The following is a 13,906-nucleotide window of genomic DNA, read 5'->3' as shown; positions in this document are numbered from 1 at the left end:
GGTTGCGCATCACGCAAAAGTTAACCTGGAACAGCATACAGTAGAACTGGACGGAATACAATTTCGCCTAGGTTCTGCGGCTGAAAAACCATTACTGTCGCAAGGAACCACCCAGACGTTGGGTGGGCCACCTAAACTGCGTACAAGGTTCCTTAGGGTTAACTCGCGGGATACTATACTGAAGGGTATAGGGAAAATAATCTGGGCAGATGTTGGAGCTAGCGTGCCGGTAAATTCGTTGTGTGTCGTTGAACTTTTGTCTGAGAATGAACCGCTGGATAAAATGAAGTGTTTTACGAGCCGTAGTGTGTCCTACGTGCAGGAGATAGAAGGAAAAAAGTTTGTGCCTGTCAGTATTGATAATTTTGGCATTGAAGAGGTGCAGTTAACATGGGGTACCATAATAGCGAATCTGGAGATAATAGGAGAAGATGAACTGGATAAGGATTTTGCAGCAGATTACACAATGCCGGGAGAGTCTGTCAGCTGGTCCGCACTGAGGGGTTGGGGTTGGGTTGTCTGGGGAAGGAGACCAGACGGCGAGGTCATCGGTCTCACCGGATTGGGGAAGGATGAGGAAGGAAGTCGGCCGTGCCCTTTGAAAGGAACCATCCCAGCATTTGCCTGGAGCGATTTAGGGAAATCACGGAAAACCTAAATCAGGATGGCCGGATGCAGGATTGAAACGTCGTCCACTGAGGGGTAAAACAGCACATTTAGAAGAGTAAGACATAGAAGTCATGGAGAACCTTTTGACAGAATATAAAGAGTTATTTAATTCTCATGGTCCACTGCCCGCCACACCATTAGTTCAGCATTACATCCCCACTGGGAATGAAGCACTGGTGTATAAACGTCCATATTGTGTTCCAAAAAGTTTACAGTCTGTCATGGAAGAATTTATTAATCAACAGCTTAGGGATGTGATAACATAAACCAGTAGTAGTCCTGGGTCCGCTCCGGTCATAATAGTGGGTAAAAAATCACCTGATAGGGGCAAGGCATATCGTTTTTGTTGTGATTATCATTTCCTGAATCAAAAAACTGTATCTGATGCATACCCAATGCCTAATATCACTGAACTCTGGATAATTTGGGTCAGTGTCTGTACTTCACGAGCTTGGATCTTCGAAGCGTGCAAGAACATGTGCGCCATTTGCGCGAAGTTTCCGATCGTCTGAAAGCAGCGCGGTTAACTCTTCATACGGAAAAATGTCATTTTTTGTTGCAAGAAGTTCGTTATTTAGGTCATATTATAGGACAGGAGGGTGTCCACTCGGATCCAAAACTTGTAGAGGCGGTAATGAATTTTCGGACACCTACAAAAGTAAAAGAGTTGCAATCCTATTTAGGTCTCACCAATTTTTGCAGGAGGTATATTCCAAAATTTGCGGAAATTGCAAGGCCCCTCACGCAGTTGTTGAAGAAGGGAGCAAAATTTCACTGGTCAAAAGAATGCAAAGAGGCTTTTCAAAAGTTAAAAAATTTGTTAACATCTAGTCCGGTTTTGGATTTTCCAGATTTTAGTAAAAAGTTTATATTATCTTGTGACTCCAGCAATTTTGCTTTAGGTATCGTATTATCTCAGGAAATAGATGGGCAGGAACACCCGATAGCATATGCTTCCACACAACTAAACAATGCAGAAAAAAGTTACTCAACAACCGAGAAGGAGTTATTGGCATTAATTTTTGGAGTAACCTATTTCCGGTGTTATTTGTATGGATGATGTTTCAAGGTGATTACTGACCATGCAGCACTTATGTGGTTGTTAGGGCTTAAAGACCCAACGAGTAGATTAACTAAGTGAGCTTTGCATCTTAGTGAGTACGATTTTGAAGTGATTAATTGACCGAGTAAATCGCACAGAAATGCGGATGGTCTGAGTCTTAAGGTATGCGCCATGGAATGCACAGGAATAAATGAGAACGAATGGGTGGAGGCACAAACCGCCGACACAGATTGTCAACGATTTACCTCACAGCGACAGTTCGTCATGGAAGACGGGATATTGTACCGTAAAACTAGGAATGGTCCACGCATAGTCGTAACAGAAAAATTGAGAAGCGAAATTTTAAGGCAAGCACATGATTCAATGTTTTCTGGTCATTCGGGTCGAAGAGCAACGGAAAAGAGGGTAGCACAGAGTTATTGGTGGTCACTGCGTAGGCAAGATATCGATCAGTACGTAAAGAATTGCATTCCGTGTGCTCAACGGGTGGAATTGAGTCATCAGAAAATTGTGTTGCAAGGACTACCGGAAGTGGATAGACCTCTCCAATTACTGGGCGTAGACGTCTTCGGACCATTTGTGCAAACACCAGCAGGTAATCACTATGTTTTAACAATAATAGATCATTTTTCGCGCTATGTGTCTATGACAGCTATTCCGGACCAGTGAGCCGAAACAGTGGCTCACGCCTTGATACATCAATGGATATTGAAATTCAGAACACTTGAAACTATAATTACAGATCAAGGGTCTAACTTTATGTCCGATTTGATGAAACAGTTGTGCAAGTTGTTGCATGTAAAGAAATTGAGAACGAGTGCGTTATACCCGCAGGCTAATGATCGGACCGAGGGAGTTCATCGTACAATAGCTAAGATGTTAAGTTATTATGTAAATTCTCAACCCAACAACTGGGATACCCTATTGGCATTTGTAACCGTGGCGTATAATTTCAACAGTGCATGAAAGTACAGGATTGTCTCCGTATGAAGTGCTGTTCGGTCAGAAGATGCCATCTCTGTTTGAATTGCTCAAGACCCCACCAGGAACCGATATTTCGGCTGTTAAGGATTTATCCACAAAGTTGGAAACAATCTGGCAGCAGGTGAAAGAAATGAACACTAAAGTGTTAGAGAGACAGGACAAAGTTCACAATAGAAAGGCAGCTTTACCCAAATATCATGTAGGACAATGGGTGATGATGAATAATCCGTATGTGCCAAAGGCAAAGCGAAAAAATTTGTATCCTGTTATCAAGGTCCTTTCCAGGTGATCGAGATGACATCGCCAGTGAGTTTCAAATTACAGCTTCCAACTCGCCCTACTATTGTGCATGTGAGCCGAATTAGGCCTTTCAAGGGGAAGTTTGAGGAACTTCCTACATTGTCTGCAGTAACTTTAAGTGGAGAGAAAAATGAATCTAAGAAAAAGAATAAGAAAGAAGTAGATAAATAAGAAAACAAAGTTAATTGCGGAAGCGATCAGACATGCTATTATGCTCTTAGGCCATGCGTAAAAAGGAAGAGCTAATGTGAGTTGTTTTTCTTTTGTTTCTCAGGAGGTGTGGCGTCCTGGTAAGAACAGCAGTTCCATCATCAAACAGCAGTTCCATCATCATGGGTTGCGCTGAAGAGGGAAGGTGTGCACTATCTCTCAGCATAGTTATTCTGTTTTGCTGTTGCAACTTAGCTGAAGCCTTGAAAATACGTCCTATATCAAGTGGCGTTTTGTTCTCACGACAAGGGGACATAATTATGTCCGGACATCAATGGACCTTAAGAGTGGACTGTAATATTTGGGCGGTTGACAACAAAATCTGTAAATTAGAGGATACATTTAATGAACTTCATTCCATGGTGGCTAATCAGTCAAGGTTTAATGACACACAGGGGGAATATCAGCTGCTATGATCAGCTTTTGCATGCAATGGGCGGGCACCTAACCCCGGTACTGTTACCTTCGGAACAACTTCGGGAAGGGTTACGGAAAGTTCAATCGGAATTGTCCACATCCCTGGAGCTACTGACGACATTAACAGACGAACACTTATCTCTGTACTACAAAATGGCCACTGTTACCAGTACGCAGACGGGTACCCTGCTGAGAATTCATATCATAATACCATTAACATTTAATGATTGTAAATTTTAATGTTACGCCTTGCTTATGTATCCAGTGAAGTGGGAAATTTTGCAGAAATTCGTACAATTAACCATACGGGAAATACTGTTAGTGGCACATAACAGACAAGCTCATGCGTTCCTCACTGCACAAGACTTGCTGCATTGTCGAACAGGTCCAGTTACCGTCTGCGCCGCGAAATTGTTAAACACTGTTTCAAATCTTGTGAGTATTCTCTATTCTGCTCTCAAGAACCAGTCGTGGAATGCCCTAAGGAAATTATAGCAGGCAAGGAGCAGTTCTTTCAGCAAGTGGGTCCACATTGGGTATTTTCAGTAATGGAAAACACAGTCGTTATTTGCATTTGTTACAAGCAGGGTAAGCAAGGGAGTATGCAAAGAATAGAATTGCAGGGGAAAGAACTGTTAAATAACGGTACACAGCGTGACATTTCAGGGCCAACTATCCGCTTACCAGCCATGATTACTGGAGCTACAATCATGAACGTAACACGCACATTGATCTAGGTACCTGACCAACCGGTGCAATTCATCACGAAAGAAAATCTCACTCTTTTGAATAGCACATTAGACCCGACTTTGCTCGCCTCTTTGGACCGGATGCTAGGATGGACGTATAACTATGGAACATCTTTTTCAACGAGTGCATGAGTACCGTAATGGGCATAAGCAATGCTTACTAGTTATTGGATAATCAACCACCGCCACCTGTATTTTTATCTTTGTCATAGGATTAGTGTAGTATCACCTCAAGAGGAAGGTAGCCCAAATCCCGCCCCTTCCAACCTTTAACCTAAGGGTCCAGACAAAATCATGGAACAGTTGTGAGGCACTGCAGCAGAACACTGAGTAATGTTTATGGACAAAGATTAGACTGAGGATAGAAGTGACTGAACACAGTGTAAATAGTGAATCAATCGCATTTTGTGGTTTTTGTGAAGTGAAGTGTACTTGTTTTGACTTTTTGGTTGAATTCAGGGACGAATTCTTTTCGTATGAGGGAGGAATTGTAGAGGACTGGGGGTTATTTTTAGGAAACACGGCGCGAAATTGTGATTTAGTGTGTTTCAGTGCACGATGCACCAGCCTTGCGGCAAACGGCGGATGAAGGCTGGCCGGCGCGCTATGCAAGTGACACAGTTTTGCAACGAGCATTGGTACGTGTGTACGTGCATGGCAGCCATCAGAACGCAACATTAGCAGAATTACGTAGGCGTGGGCCGCGTGTGGCGCGGTTGTGTTAGCCAACTCATCGAGAACCTTCTAATAAACATGCCGCCGCGTAACTGGCGGATTCAGCAGCGGTCTGCACTATTAAAGGGCATCAGAGGTGGGTGTCAGTATTTGGTTCGACCGACTGGGCGTTCAGTCGCTGTCACATCGTCGTCATCAGTGATGCTGTCTCCGAGGACCGGTCGGCGGGGGGCGTTGCCCGCTGCTGCATCGGCGACTTCCGGCATTGTCAAGAGCCGCCGTGTCTGCGAGCTGGGCCGCGCCTCGTACTGCTAACCTCCTATCGCCTGCGCAGCCGCTGACTGAGCGCGGTGTCACGTTCCCCGGACTGTGTGCATCAGCTCGTCTCCACCACGACACGGAGCAGTGGGGCTGAGCTACTGGAAAATGTATTGGGAGAACCAACAATAAAGAGCAAGATTGTTAGAAACGGCCACCTTCTTCTACCCAGCCACACCTTACAACCCCGACCACGTCACCCGCTCCGGTCATCCCATTACAACTCTTATGATAGTTTTTCTTTCCATCAGTCATCCTTTTCCATCTACCCACTTCCCTTCCCCCTTTGGAAAGGTGCTGCCCTCAAATTGCATTGAATGTTCCTGCTGTAGAACCAGGTAACCAACTGCTGTCTTCCATTGCTTAACCATCTTCATCTTCAGTGATTCTTCTGACATGAAATACACGATTTGTCATGAAACTGCATGTTTTCATACTGGGTGGTATAGTCAAGTGGTTGGCCTCAGAGAGAGAGTGTGTGTGTGTGTGAGGGGGGGGGGGGTAATTTAGAGTGGGAAGTTTAGTTGGTGTGATGTCATGGAAAGTGGGGCATTGTACATTCGCTCTCCGATGATGTTTTGTATACAGTGAGTCTGTGACGTAGACAAATGACTTCCACACCTATTTTAATACTCTGGTCCTCTAACCTGTTCCAGGGTGCAATACAATTTTGAGATGGCCAGGAAACTTCAACACAGCTGGCTCTGTACTGAAGAAGAAATTACCCGGCCAAGTCAACAGAGGCCAAACACCTGAAAGCACTGTCCAAGTTCATCGTCTGCAATATAGAGCCCTAAATGGTGGTCCATTTCTGTGTTGTGGGTTTAGGGGATATTGAGTCAACAGTGCGATGGATCCTGCATGAAGATCCTTGTTATCACCTACAAAAAGTTCAGGTACGTCAGCAATTTACTGAAGGTGATTATGAACAGTGTCTTGTCTTCAGTGAAACAATGTTTGAAACCAGGGGCAATAATAAGAACATAATTTCTCTTATGAGTGATGAAACCTATTTTCATTTAAATGGATTCATTAACAAACAGAACTATAGATATTGGGCATAATGAAGATCCTCAGATGTTACACAAGACCCCTGAACACAGCCCAAATGTAACAGTACATGTGCAGCTGGGGAGAAGGGCATTATTGGCTCTTTCTTTTATGAGAAAAACAACATTACTGTGACTGTTTATTCAGAGCAGTGCATTATGATACTCTGAGACTGCTACTTCCCAGAATGTCGACATTGCACACAGGCAATGAGGAAAGTATGGTTTTAACACAATGTAACAAGTGCACATACAGCTCATAACTACAAGACTGTCTTACAGGATCAGTTTCCATGCCACTTTATCTCCAGATACGGCAATCTTCATTAGCCTTCTCACTTCCCTGATATAAGCTTATGTGGCTTTTCTTTGTGAGGATATCTCAAGTTCTGAATATATGTTAACAAGCCACATTGCCTTGAAGATCTGAAGACAATAGGCCAGGAGGAAATCATTTCCATCCCATGCCAGATGTTAATTGACACTACTCAGACTGTAAGGACTGGCTGCAATCATACATAAACATAAATGGGCAACATACACTATGTATTGCCACAAACAACAATATTTTTTAGCAAAACTAAGCAAATCTTATTTGAAAACCACATGGTTCCCATGATGGACCATGTATAATGATGCAGCAGAGAAAGGGTCTGTTGCTACAAGAAACTCTTTACTATTGTTTATTTACACTCATTCAGTCTTCGATGCTGCTAGTATTTATCTGTGGCGAGTGTGGTTAATACAAAGATATGGTGTCTCCCAGTGTGTTGGCTTCCCAGCTTCAGCCTGGTCAGTGGTAGTACAGACCATGTGCCAACACTGCTGCTGTTTCAGAGATGTGTCAAGTTTCCCAGTTGTAGCAGGCTGGCTGGGGCATTGGCTGCCATCACAGAATATATGGCAGGTTGCATCTTGCCCCAGTGGCACAGGGTGAAGGAAGCCTCAGATTGAACCTCAGAAAATGCAGCAATAGCTGGATCCCAGTCTCATAGATCCATGACGGCAGCAGACCTGCCTAGTTCCTGAGCAGTCACGTGAAGGTCGAAAATTCAAGGTCTGGCACCAGTGGTGGTGTTGACTGTCACCATCTGGTGGACGTCCCGGCACAGTCCAACTGTTCAATGACGACGGGCTAACCACAGTGGGTTTAAATATTGCTGTCCGGGGCTGAGTATTAGAGAGAAGCCACATTTATACATCACAAGGAAGCATCTCAGAAAGGGGCCAGTGATCTAGGCCTGGCTGTCACTACATGGCGGTGAGTGGAACTACGAAAGCACATGGTTCCTTCTTGGTGCTGCAACTGGGTGCTGCATCTGCAGCTGATGAAGATGGCTGCTAATGCCCTAAACATGATACTTGGCTGTGGACCATGCTGTTACAGAATCACTTGGCGCATGGTTCATATCCCTGTGGTAGACACAGGTGCAAGACCTGTCCATTTCACCTACCCAGCACATCCTACTCCAGTCCTATCATGGGCTTATATTATCCCATCAGAGGTAGGGCCACTAGCAAAAGCAGCCATGTCATAGCATCATACACCACCTCTGCTGGAATTTGTGCTCAGCATTTTATGTGGACATGACCACCAAACATCTGTCCACCCATGCTAATGGTCTCTGCCAAAGTGTGGCATGTTTTACCACCAACTGGTGGAACCCTGTGCTGAACACAACACTCTCAATTTCAACCCGTACTGCACAACCTGTGCCATCTGGATCATTCCCCTCAGCACTAGTCACACAGATGGGAGTTGTCCTCGCAAAATATTGTTAGTTCTCATAAACCTCCTGGTCTCAGTTTTTGATAACCCACTGCATCCATATCCCCTCACCTAATCTCCCTTTCCTCTGTTCTGTTACCCACTTCCAATCCGTTCCCTCACATCATCACCACCTTCATCATCATCATGGAGCACTGCACAAACTTGCTGATTCCAGTGCCTGTTTGGTGCATTCCTATTTCGTACACCTGCTGCCAGCCTCTCTTTCCCAATCCTCCCTCCCACTCCATGGCTCCCTGTATCTTTTCTCCCCTCACCCACTTCACTAGCTAAAGATAGGGGTGTGTGGGGGGGGGGGGGCATGGAGGGGTAGGAGGGGGGCTGGAGGGAGGAGGAGGGCTGGAGGGGGGAGGGGTTGCGGACGTGCGTGTATGAACTCTAGCATAAAAAAAGTTTTGTCCAAAAGCTAGCATGGTTTTCAATTTGGTTGTATGCCTATTGATGACTCAATGTCTCTACTACCCAGCAAGTTGTTACATCTGCTCCTAAATTATTTATTTTCTGCCAGAACTTTCCCTCCTATATCTATTACTGGGATTTAGTTAAACTGCATAGAGTGAGACATAAACTACAAAAAATATAATAATGGCTGGCTGGTAACAGTGATCTGGTATGGCTTCTCTACCGTTTCTCTATATCAATAAAATATCTAAATGAGTGCCCTTCATTCCCTAGTTTTAAGACAACCTCAAAATTAATTTTTAGTCAGTTAACATCTGTAACATATACAATGTACTATTTAAAATACAGGGTGAACAGAAACAGTCTGAAAAACGTGTACAACACTGCAAAGAAGGTTATGCGAAGAAATAATTGTTAAGAAGAAAAACTGATACATTGTGCAGTTTCCACGTTATTTATAATTAAAGTTAGCCCATCAGGTTGTTACACACACAATTTCAAGCACTTGCACATGCTAAAATGCAGTAACATACAGACAAATGTAGGCCTGTGAGTTCCCACTTGTTCAAATGCTCTATAAAAGTTAAAATGTACCTTTTTCTGAAGTGATAAATTTAAGTTTGATGAGCAAAAGCTATGTTCGTTCAGTCTGAGGAAACTGAACAAAAAACAAGTTTGCCGACACTGTCTCTGTCTCTGGCAGCTTGCTTGAATTTCTGCATGCAACAATGTGTTTGGCTAACTTCAATGCTAAATAACTCTGAAATGGTGCAACATATCAAATTTTTTCCTTAACAATGATTTCTCAGTACAGCCTCTCCTGCAACACTCTTACAACTTTTCAAACTGTTTCTGGCCGCCCTGTATATGTACTGTAGTTACAACAAAGGTGATAATTAAGTAAACCAACATATGTAGAATTATTCTATGTGATGTATCACGTCAATTAAATAAGAAAGTATTATCATGTCCCGTAATGATACTGCTAAAGAGTACTTCAAGAAAGATATCTGTTTAGATACAGGATACCAGGTACAATAAATCAATATATTAAATTTAAAATGCCGACAGCTGCACAAAACAAAGGCAGTTAAGAAAGTAGGAAGAGAAAAATGAGAAGCAATGCTATACAATGAAGGTGGTGGTGATGGTAGTTACAGTGCCAGTAATGCTAGAGGTAATAAGCAGATCTACAGCCTGGGCTTAATGACACATGCATTAGTCTAGGAAACGAAACTGAGCAAAGCACCTAAAGTTGGACAGATAACACACACAAAAAATAACAAATAATAAAATAAAATGTTTACCTTATATGTGTCTGATTCAAGGTATATTGTAATCATACTTCTCCTATTCTTATCGCTTTTACAAGCAGACCGACATTGTTATTTTTCAGTGCCATACGACAAGCATTGATGACTGAGACTTTAAACCTGCCAACTGAAAGGGAACAGTATTAAAAATAAGGAAGCATTAGTTCCCTTTCTACAAGTTCAGGAAATTAAAATCCAGAACAGCAGACCATAATATGGAATATTTTTACAGAATAAGGATGAAATAAATATAATCACGGATACGGAAATGAATTAATATTTCACACACAGGAGAAGGAGAAAAACATAGCATTTACCCAAACACCATATGCAGTTATATACGCAATTAGATACTACATAAAATATGGAACACAGCCTCTGAAAGTGGTTTATGTATAAAGTAATCATGTCTCTCCCTATGCATCTGTAACCTTATATTTCCGTTACACTGCAAAAGGGTCACAATTCACTTTTTAAAAACACTGCTATGAAAAACAATAATACGCAAAAATACAGTTGTGCATCTGATGAATTAATAGTGGTTATGACAATCCCTCAAAGCCAGTACTATATCTGTTACACAATGATCTCGAAACAAAATTAAGCATAATTTAGCGTCACATAGGTAAAGAAATTATGTGCTTTAGAAGTAAGAGTCAGCAACAGAAATTCACGCAAGAACTCAATATCTGTCCACTCTGAATCTTTTGCTTATGTATTTATCCTCTCTATCAGATAGGTATTGCCAATGATTATTGTACATGATGCAGGGCATTGCTGTAAATCCTGCTCTGAATGCTAAATGTCTCAGTAGATTTATTACTGAAAAATAACTTTATTATATCTCTCTAGGCTAATAGGCAAAATATGCACTGTATGAACACCTGATCACAAGAAGAAAGAAAACACTAATATGTTATGCCATGCTGTGAAGAACTCATAACCACTCATTCCAGAACCTTTTTCAAAAAGATATTTGGAATCAACTTCTCGAAAGGTTATAAATACCAGAAAAGAGGCTAATAGGTACATAAATTATTATAGACAAAAGAGGTTTTACAGATGGACTAAAATAATCTGGTGGCTTCAGCAGTACACCACCTTTCCCCATAACTGCAATACCGGTAGGAGCTAAATCCTTATCCTTATATATAAAATTATTGTGTCACTGTGTTAGTTGACATACTCCTCTGAAATGGCTCAATCGATTCTGAAGGAATTTTACATGTATATTCTGTAGATCTGAGAATCAGCCGTAATCTATTTTTCATTCCCCTAAGTGATAAGGGCGGTCCACCCCAAAAATTTTTTTCTTATTTTTTGGACAGAACTTTCTATTTTTATTTTTTTATGATGTGGCATTAAAAAACACACACAACCCTAAATTTTCACCCTTCTGCCACCAACCCCTATTTTTTAATAGCGATTTTAGTAATTTAACAATTTTCAACCCAGGTCGATAATTGATCAATTATCACTTCATCAATTATCCCCGCCAGGTGTCTACCGGTGATAGTCTTTCACTATTCGATAGACAGGTAATTGAAGAAAACGTACCAAAAGCAATGACTCGAATATCTCTCTTTGAATCGACGTAACTAGACCAAGAAGTTTAACTAGTTAGCACGCATCATTCGCCAAGTCGACATTTGGGCCTAGCGCACAAGCATCGATTTAATTACATCATACGATCAAATTCTTTAAGTGGAACAAAGAAGTTCCTATGCTCTCCTTTGTTCCTCTAAAAGAATTTAATCGTACAATATTTTTACATACGAAAAAATCAATGCATGTCCACTTGGCCTTATTCATAATGCTGGCAAACACGTTTCAACATGAAATTGCCACTATGTTTGTATGCTCATGGGCGAGCCATGTATTGGTTGCAATTGTTAAATCCGCGCAATCTACCATAAAAATGCTAGAACTAATAGTGGCCAATACTGCCGGACTTCCCCCTAAGCCTCTTCTCACTCCCTACACAGTTTTTGCCCATTATTATTGTTTGTGTCATGAGCTCCCGCCAACAATGGCTATTATGTTACACTTATATATTGGGTTACACGTATACATTATTCTTATAGACTAGAGATAATTTATATGGCAAAACAATGTTTGCCGGCTCAGCTATAACACACAAAGATTTTCAGAGGTGGAATGAAGTTCGCTGGGTATAGTTAGTAAAATATATATTCATATTACAGATTATCTCAATGACTGTGGCAGCAGTAACTGACTGAACATCTAGTGGGAAGGAAATTGAAATGACAAATGCTCCTTTGGGCAAGTTTTCAAATGCACCCACTCTCTAAAAATGAGAAATGAGAGGAGAGCATTTTACAATATAAATACAAAAATAAATAGGGAAAAAACACATGGCCTTCACCTCCACACAATATAGATTCACCATAACAACAAATATTGCACAACACTGAATATATAACCACATCACAAACCCTAGATAGCTCCCCAACAAAACTGAGTATGACAGCGATTCAAAATATGGTAGACCAGTGTGCTGTGTTGTTTGTCTTTGAGGCTTTTCACATTCTAGACAAAATGAGGCAAGGACAAATCAGAATAACCAGAATAAAAATAGAACCCGGCACAAGAGAGAGAACTTCCAGAGGGTGACAAAGACCACATTATTAATAGTGTATACTTTGAACTATGGCAATGCAGAAATAAACTTACATTTCTGTAAGTTAGAATTTTTCTCTCTCTCCAATCACACCAAAGTTTAGTGATAGGACCAAGTTATGAGATAGCAGCTGTTATCCCACAACTGCAAATAAAGTGAGCAGGTCAATTTAGAAATCAGAGAACACAGCAACTTATATAGTCTTCTACAACGTGCAAGCACCATGTGCATTGAGGTCTTCAACGAGGATTACCTACAACAATATAAACTTTTAACTAATTAAAACAAAACACTATTAACAACTGGATAATTCTTGAGGGTGTAATGGCAAATGACCATAACAGTATTTATATCACAGCAGAGACACAATAAATGCAAATGCTGCACTTGGAACAATGTGACAGGCCTTAATTAAAATAGACTGCAACAGATTAATGAAATCCACTGCTGTATACACTAAAAGATTAAATTTTAGTCTCGTTTATACAGAATATGCAGTGTTTAACATTATCACAAAGCCATAAAGGGTGTAGTTAACCAAGTTAACCAAGAATTAACAGTTAAGAACACAAAGTGGAAGTGCCTGAAGACTATGACGTGAGAGATTAGGTCCCAATTATATAGATATATGGAAAGTAAATAATTAATAATTAAAATAATAATAATATTATTATAATAATCTCTAAACTCTGCAATCAGGCCCAGAGGACTGTGTGATGCAGCCCATATGTTGTGTCATCCTCTGCCATATGGCATCATTTGGAAGCAGTATGGAGAGACATGAGGTCAGTATGCAGCCCTCCAGTCTGCTGTCGATTTTTCAGACCTCAAAGTTGCTCTTTCTTACTCAAGTAGCTCCTCAAGGGGTATTACGAGTGGACCCAATTCCAGTCCTCCCACAAAGGAAAAAACTCTGTCAGTACCGGGAATTAAACATAGGTCCTCTGTATGGCAATTAGAGGTGCTGACCACTCAGCTTCGGAGGTGGATGAAAACCAAATACCATTCATTGTTCTAAAACACCGAAACAGGTGTGGTGGTGGTGGTGGTGGTAGAACATCTAATTTGAAAGCAGAATGTTTGGTGTGCCATGTAAACTACTGATACGAGTATTTTTAATTCTGCTGACACCACCCACAATGAGGTTTAATGACAGCGCAATGATTAAAGAGTGGGGGAAAATATTAGAATATGTGCTGTATAAACCCCTCCATGATGACAATATAGTTGCTGATTTATGATTACACATCAATCACATAGCTGAATTAAGAGCCAATTATATCAACGGTGTCATCAGTTATCCATGTATGCAAAAGAATACTATGTC

At 41.3% G+C, this 13,906-nt stretch overlaps 1 protein-coding gene across 3 annotated transcripts in view; it reads right to left on the bottom strand.

The window, feature by feature from the left end:
* The window catches only part of LOC126248344 (Bardet-Biedl syndrome 2 protein homolog), a 173,837-nt gene that overhangs the window by 8,688 nt on the left and 151,243 nt on the right, over positions 1–13,906 (bottom strand). For all 3 annotated transcript variants that reach the window (XR_007545462.1, XR_007545463.1, XM_049949253.1), the window contains one exon: positions 9,933–10,065. Coding sequence is in view for 1 of the 3 variants with exons in the window: in XM_049949253.1 (XP_049805210.1) it covers positions 9,965–10,065 (101 nt within the window). In the remaining 2 variants the exon portion in view is untranslated. The remainder of the gene's footprint in view (positions 1–9,932; positions 10,066–13,906) is intronic.

This window comes from Schistocerca nitens, chromosome 3 (assembly GCF_023898315.1).
Source record: "Schistocerca nitens isolate TAMUIC-IGC-003100 chromosome 3, iqSchNite1.1, whole genome shotgun sequence".
Taxonomy (NCBI): Eukaryota; Metazoa; Arthropoda; class Insecta; order Orthoptera; family Acrididae; genus Schistocerca; species Schistocerca nitens.
Note: the sequence above shows the minus strand (reverse complement) of the source record. Positions and strands in the feature narration are given on the sequence as shown.